This window comes from Micropterus dolomieu, linkage group LG22 (assembly GCF_021292245.1).
Source record: "Micropterus dolomieu isolate WLL.071019.BEF.003 ecotype Adirondacks linkage group LG22, ASM2129224v1, whole genome shotgun sequence".
In the NCBI taxonomy this organism is placed as follows: Eukaryota; Metazoa; Chordata; class Actinopteri; order Centrarchiformes; family Centrarchidae; genus Micropterus; species Micropterus dolomieu.
In genome coordinates, this window is record NC_060171.1 from 31,565,007 (window position 1) to 31,572,503 (window position 7,497).

Sequence of the window (7,497 nt, forward strand, 5' to 3'; positions counted from 1 at the left end):
GGGGGGGGGCTTTGAGAAAGCACTGACAAGTATTTGACCCTCAAGGTACCCTTCAGCGTCCATATGAGAGGCCCTGGGCTTTAACTCCAATGTAACCAATCCACAGTTACTTAATGTACTAATATAACCCAAGACTGGATCTTTTCCAAAACCTAACCAAGTAGTTTTGGTGCCTAAATCTAACGTAAACCATGATGTTTTCTTAAATCTATGCAAAACCATGATATTTTCCTAAACCTTAAGACCACATATTAAAAAGGCATTAAAAAGACATTTTGTCAGGCTTTCTCAAAGGGTCTGTATTTGATGTCCCATGTTGTTTCTTCTTATCTGAAATGAGGGCCTAATGATAGCGGGTGTCGCATGCTTGCATGCTATGATTGTAAAACTCTTTGATATCAATTTGTGATTGCTGATTTTGGGCTACGTAAATAAAATTTACTTGACTTTACATGACTAGGATGACTGCAGACCTCCCTTGTATGAGGAGACAACAGGTGGACTCGGAGACACCTCCGAGGAAGACGAGGACGAGCAGAAGGAGCCACCTCCTGAACCTCCTCGCTTCGGCTGGGTACAGGGAGTCATGGTAGGTAGGGTTAGACCAGTGGGGGCTTTGGTAGATATCTGTGAGTTGGAGCTGCTCACTACCAATTTATAGACTTTAAGATAAGATCAAAAAACTTACATTATCATTTTTGTAGTGAATTTTGCCTTTCATACCTTGTCTTGCTTTTATGTTACGGCTTCCTTACCCCAGCGGCCCGGGTTCGATTCCAGCCCGCAGCCCTTTGCTGCAGGTCATCCCTTCTATCTTCCACATTTCCTGTCTATCTTTGCTGTACTATCAAATAAAGGCAAACACTGGCCACACTCCTAGTTGTACTGTATCAGATTTTACCAACAATAAAATATTTAAAAGACGTATTAAAAGATACTGTACGTCACACTCTGGGATATTGCACAAGCCAATAAATATACACGCTATAAATATCTATGTAAAGAAACTTAAAGTGTGCAAACCTAATAGACTATGTTCCATTGTTAATTAAAATTCTGTTTGAGAGTGACATGAGAGACCAAAAATGTCCAAATATTTAGTGTTTCTCTCAGATTTTAGATTTGCACTGAAACTGCATCTAGACTGCCATAACAGTAGACTGTCCACTGACTCTCCAGTAAAACTCAGACCAACAAAATACTTTGGCAGTTTTACCACCAACCTATTCCCTTGTGGAGTTACTCTTTATAAATCACTAGCTGCTACAACTTTTTTCTTGAAATAGAACTTCTTTTGTGACAGCAGGCCTACACACTATAGTTTATATGGACACCTGACATTTCTCGCTTCCGTATTTACTTCCCTTGTCTTACAGTACACATAATAAACATTTCAAAGAAGTAGCACACTACACTGTTCAGCCATACAAGTGTAATACAGTGGCATTTCTTAGTATTTATTATATCATAATGTTTTATTCTGTGTGCAGAAACAATACAGACTTCATAGTCTAGGCCATAAAGAGGTAATTATGGGTTAATTATGGTAAAAATTTCCAAGTAGTTATACTGTAAATACTACAGTGTATCATAGCAGCAGTGGCTTTGACATTTTTATTGGGCAGCAATGATAAGAACTGTTTTCTTAAAGCCATATAACATCGTTTCCAGGTAAGAACTAGACTTAACAGTACAATACTGGTGAAAATGTGCATTGCTCAATAACTTCCAGGTGTTACACTACGTTCTACAATCTCTATCTTAACTTCTGCCTGCCTGTCTTAACCCACTGTGTGTTTGGGATATAGTAACAAATGACAAATTCATTGGAGTAAGATTATGAAAGGAACCTCTTTAATGCTTTCAATTTTGTCAGTAATTCCAATAAAAGAACTTTCCATTGCATCTGTTTTACTTAACTATTACTTCACTTTTTTGCATTTACAAAGTCTTTTCAGTATGATTTGAAATTGCATCAGTTTGACCATTTTTATTTTTTGTCAAAACTGTCTGACTTTTTGTAGATCCGTTGTATGTTAAACATCTGGGGGGTGATTTTGTACTTGAGGTTGCCTTGGATCACTGCTCAGGCTGGCATTGGTACGTCAAATAAAACTTGTTTATATATCTCAATCAATTGTAGATGTAATGCACCAAATTTTAAATATTTCTCAGATTGATCAGTCTATGAAACCATCTGTGTGGCTTACTGTCATTCTTTGTCTCTTTCTCCTTGTGTCTTTATGTCAGGTCTGACCTGGGTGATTATCCTGCTGTCCTCCTGTATAACTGGGATCACTGGTCTGTCGACCTCAGCCATTGCTACCAACGGAAAGGTCAAAGGAGGTCTGTTAGCTCAGTGAAACATGCATCAATCTACTTAATCAATGTATAATTATTGTGAATGAATGGACTTATATCAAAAAAGCATATGGACCGTATCTGACAATGTTACATTTTATTGCCAGTGATTCCTGTCATGATGGTGTTTGAGCTCTTCCTCTTGTCTCCAGGTGGGACCTACTTTCTGATCAGTCGCAGCCTTGGTCCAGAGCTGGGCGGATCCATCGGGCTGATTTTTGCTTTTGCCAATGCTGTGGCTGTGGCCATGCACACTGTGGGTTTTGCTGAGACTGTAACAGACCTCATGCGCGTAAGTAGGACGCCCTGTATTAATATGTATGTTGAGCAGCTTTTACATACTGTACAGCAAACACGGATTTTCATTTTGTTTCTGCACACCTGAAGTGTCTGCCTTATTTCTCTCTCTTGTCTCACATCCTCAGGAAAATGGAGCTGTCATGGTGGACCGAATCAATGACATCCGTATCATCGGTATCATCACTGTCACATGCCTACTAGCCGTCTCAATGGCAGGCATGGCGTGGGAGTCAAAGGTTAGCTCAACCAAACATATGAGACCATTATAAACTGCCATCATGTTTAACAAGTGGTTGCGATTTTAAAATGTACATTTAAAAAAAATATCTGGTGCACTGAATGTTTTACTGCTGCAGAAGTTACAAATTAATTAATTTTGAGAAATTTACTTGCCTAGAATTTGCTGAGAAGATTGATAATTCTCTCATTTCCACACCTATAATATAAAGCTAGAGCCATCAGTCAATTGGCTTAGGTCAGCAGAAAGGCTAGGGTGACCATATTTTCAACCCCCCAAACTGGGACCCTTAAGTGTGCTGCACGTTCATTCATGTGCACATGTATGCACGATAGGCTTTTTTTTTTATCAGAATGGGGGATCATTTTTTCAATGCTTAGGACACCTACCATACCGAGAACACCTTTCAACACCGTGGATGTCAGGAACACAATGCATTTTTGTTGCTGCGTACTCCTGGAGCTCTTTACAAAACACCACAGAGAACCTCAGCGTCTGAAAAGTGAAGCCAATGCGGAAGTGCCTTAAATGTGCATTCTTTCTAATGGCCAGCAGGAGGCGACTTAACTGGTTGCTAAAAGAAGTCCGACTGTATAGAAGTTTATGACAAAATGACCCTACTTCTTACTTGATTTATTACCTCAGAGAACTCTTTCCTGATGAGTTTATGGTCTCAATCGCTAGTTCCAAGTCCTCTTCAATACAGCATGATGTTCATTTAGTAAATTATGGTATCATTTAGAGTAAGATGGACAATAAAACTTCAGCTATATTTGTACAAATTCCACTACAATTCTCCTTATGAATATACCAGCTAATAGACACAGAAATAGACACAGATCCTGTTAGGTAGCCAGCATGTTCACCCTAGCTAGAATGATAAACCCAAGTTAATCTATTAGTGTAGTGAGATACAATAGTTCGTTCTTGCAATGTAAATGTCTGTCTGCGTACATTTATTCACTGTGTATTCTGCCTTTCACAGGCCCAGATTCTGTTTTTCCTGGTCATTATGGTGTCATTTGCCAGTTACATTGTTGGAACGATCATTCCCTCTACACCACAGAAACAAGCCAAGGGTTTCTTTAGCTACAAAGGTGACTATTTAGTCCCTGTCCAGAGTATCAGATATTATTGAATGCCAAGTTTCCACAATGCCACAGAGATGATTTTAGTGGCATACAAAACTGTTTGTTTAAAATAAGACTTTATAAAGGCCAATGAGTCTCTCCCTATCGGAGCATTCCAGTAAACTGACTTTGTCACCTTCAACAGCGGATATCTTTGCCGCCAATTTTGTGCCCAACTGGCGGGGGCAAGAGGGCAGCTTCTTTGGTATGTTCTCCATTTTCTTCCCCTCCGCAACGGGCATACTGGCAGGAGCTAACATCTCTGGAGATCTGAAGGTATGTTAGTTTGTTTTTTTTCTCTCTGCCTAATTGTTTTCTTGTAAAATCCTGATTCAGAAAACATCCTGCCTTGGTCATTGTTCTCAGTGGTATATAATCCTGCCTGCTTGCCTCACACATCATCCTGTTCCTGCACATACATACATACATATGTGGCAATGTATATCTGAGTTGTAGTTTATATTCATGTCTTTTTTTTTCTCTCTGCCGCAGAATCCAACAGTGGCCATCCCCAGAGGAACACTGGGGTCAATATTCTTTACCACCATATCCTACCTTATCATCTCTGCTACCATTGGTACTGTCCATACTGTCTACCAAATATGTATTTAAACTGCCTTTTACCCACGTAGTGAGTTAGTTTTACAAATCACCCTGTTGCTGTTATTTTGCTATAATGGTTACCGACACATTTATACCACCTAATACATCTTCTTACCGAAAGGAATTTACTGTAATCACTCTGGACCTTCTTGAAGAGTGTTTAAAACAATTCTTACAACACTGAAATAGATAATGCTTCGCCCATTCTGTGTGCACAGGTGTGGGACAATTATTCTCCTGTGGGAGTGTCTTGCAATAATTGACAGCAACATGGATGAGATACAATGGCATGTCATGCTCTCAGGAGTTTGGGGGTTTGGTAGACCTACTCATGGTACACTCAAGATACAGTCGTGCATATGATTATAGATCCTTGACATGTTCCTGTTTTTCTTTTTTTTTCCTCATATATGTAATATAATGTGGCAGATTGTACTCATGTTTCTGTCAGTTATCGAGAGACACTCCCACAGGAGAATAATTTCCCCACACCTGTGCACACAGAATGGGTGAAGCTTTATCTATTTACCGAAACATTAGTATGATAAAAATTGTGCAAGATCTTCTTTTCTTAAGACTGAAGTGATACTTTCCAATGCATCTGCATCTGAGATAGTTGGATGTGCAAATATCTACTTAGAAAAAAATCATCCCCATCTTCAATATGAAACCCATCTGAACTCTGATAGCCACTAGCGCCACCTTATGTTCAGTCCTCAAGTACAACGTTCACTACAGTGTATTTTGCTTCTTAAAGTTAGACCTTTACTACACCTGCTATATTTATAGTGTCAACAGTCTACAATTAATATTGTCTGGCAGAATTTTCCACAAAACTTGTACAATGAACTATTGTATATTTTAAAATATTTTTAGGAGGTTGAAGGGAAACAAATTGAATTTGATATGTTGCATAATAGTGACATGCAAACGTATAGTAGGCATTAAAGAAACTCATCAGCTGAAATGCCAGAATATATTCTATTTGTTTATTTTTTTAAATTTTAGGTAACATTGCGTGTATGCATGTGCATATTTATTCATGCGTACTTGTGTTTTTTTCCTCCCAGGATCCTGTGTGGTGCGTGATGCATCTGGTGTGTTAAACGACACCCTGTCACCGTCCTCAGCCATCGAGGGTTGTGTTGGTACAGCTTGTCTTTTTGGATGGGACTTCTCTGAGTGTATCAACAATAAGACATGCAAATACGGCATCAGTAACTACTATCAGGTCAGCACAAGCACACACTCTAGGACACAGTAAAATGTGTTTTTATTCTGCTCTCTGTATAAAATTGCCCACATTGTGGTCATTCTAAATTACACAGTGAGGCTGAAAAGCACCTCACATTCCTATGGAATTTCAAAAACCCAAACATTTACATTCTGTTGCCACTTGGGGCCACCAAAGCATAAAGCTCCCTCGTCTGCTCTCAGTTTGAGGACATTTATTTGACTTTTCTTTCATTGCCAGAAGCAGAAAACACACAACCAAAACAGTGACAGCAACAAGCCGACACTAATGTCTTTCTGCTTAAATGACTCAGTCTCCCTCTGTATTAATCGGCTACATTAACAGCAGGTCACCTTGTAAACAAACAGACCGTTTGGCCCCTGGTGAGGGAGAGGAGTTTAATAAGTAAACAGCACTTTTCTGTCTCCAGTCCATGAGCATGGTGTCGGCTTTCGCCCCTCTTATCACTGCTGGTATATTTGGAGCAACACTGTCCTCTGCTTTGGCCTGCCTGGTGTCTGCTCCCAAAGTCTTCCAGGTACACACACACACACACACACACACACACACATACACAAATATATGCTATTTTAATGTTAATGTATTATTTCTTTTCAGTGCAACCTTTTCCATCTTACTGTACCTGTTTAAACACTAGCTTTACTTTCTTATTTACTCTGCTGTGACAAAGGCATTTGATGATTAATTGTTCTTATGTAATTTATTTGTAGCTTTGGCAATATTGTTGTTCTACATTCATGCCAATAAAGGTGATTTTTTGTCTCTCCTATAATTTTTTTTCTGGTAGTGTCTGTGTAAGGACAAACTTTACCCTTTCATCGGCTTCTTTGGCAAAGGTTATGGCAAGAATGATGAACCGCTCAGAAGCTACCTACTGACGTACATCATCGCTGCCTGCTTCATTCTCATTGGTGAGGCTTTGAAGAGATGCTCTGACCCCTATAGATGACTGAGTGGGAATTTTAATTGTTGTCTGAATGGCAATGGAAATGTTCAATTCAATTCAATTCAATTTTATTTATATAGCGCCAAATCACTACAACAGTTATCTCACAGCGCTTTTCATAAAAGAGCAGGTCTAGACTGTACTCTATGATGCTATTTACAGAAGCCCAACAGTTCCCACCAAGAGGGGACTAGGCGACAGAGGCAAGGAAAAACTTCCTTTTAAGAGGCAGAAACCTCGAGCAGAACCATGGCTCAGGGTGGGCGGCCATCTGCCTCGACTGGTTGGGGTGAAGGAGAGAGAGAGAGAGAGAGAGAGAGAGAGAGCAGGAGAGGAACAGAGAGAAAAAAAGAGGGATGGAAGGAGAGAGAGGGGAGGGAGGCAGCCTACACAATATACACACAGAGGTACAGACAGTAAAGGTGATGTTGCTATAGACTAAATGAAAAATGGTACAGATATTTATAGTAGTGTTAATGGTAACAGTCGTAATGTTAATGATTATAATAACAATAATAACAATAGGACTAGTAACAATAGTCGTTGCAGCAGAGGGTGTCCAGCAGGAACACGGGGGCAGCAGGTGACCCGCAGCCACAGATCCAGACTCCACAGCTCCAGAGCCAGAAACACCTGCAGGAAGTGATAGGAGGAGAGAGGAGAG

The 7,497-nt window shown here is 39.8% G+C and overlaps 1 protein-coding gene across 1 annotated transcript in view; it reads left to right on the forward strand.

Annotated features, from left to right (window-relative positions):
• The window catches only part of slc12a3 (solute carrier family 12 member 3), a 16,424-nt gene that overhangs the window by 1,013 nt on the left and 7,914 nt on the right, over window positions 1-7,497 (forward strand). The window contains exons 2-12 of the mRNA XM_046037049.1: window positions 461-589; window positions 2,025-2,100; window positions 2,251-2,346; window positions 2,514-2,653; window positions 2,787-2,897; window positions 3,885-3,996; window positions 4,175-4,305; window positions 4,522-4,606; window positions 5,703-5,863; window positions 6,297-6,404; window positions 6,675-6,798. Of these exons, the coding sequence (XP_045893005.1) occupies window positions 461-589; window positions 2,025-2,100; window positions 2,251-2,346; window positions 2,514-2,653; window positions 2,787-2,897; window positions 3,885-3,996; window positions 4,175-4,305; window positions 4,522-4,606; window positions 5,703-5,863; window positions 6,297-6,404; window positions 6,675-6,798 (1,273 nt within the window). The remainder of the gene's footprint in view (window positions 1-460; window positions 590-2,024; window positions 2,101-2,250; window positions 2,347-2,513; window positions 2,654-2,786; window positions 2,898-3,884; window positions 3,997-4,174; window positions 4,306-4,521; window positions 4,607-5,702; window positions 5,864-6,296; window positions 6,405-6,674; window positions 6,799-7,497) is intronic.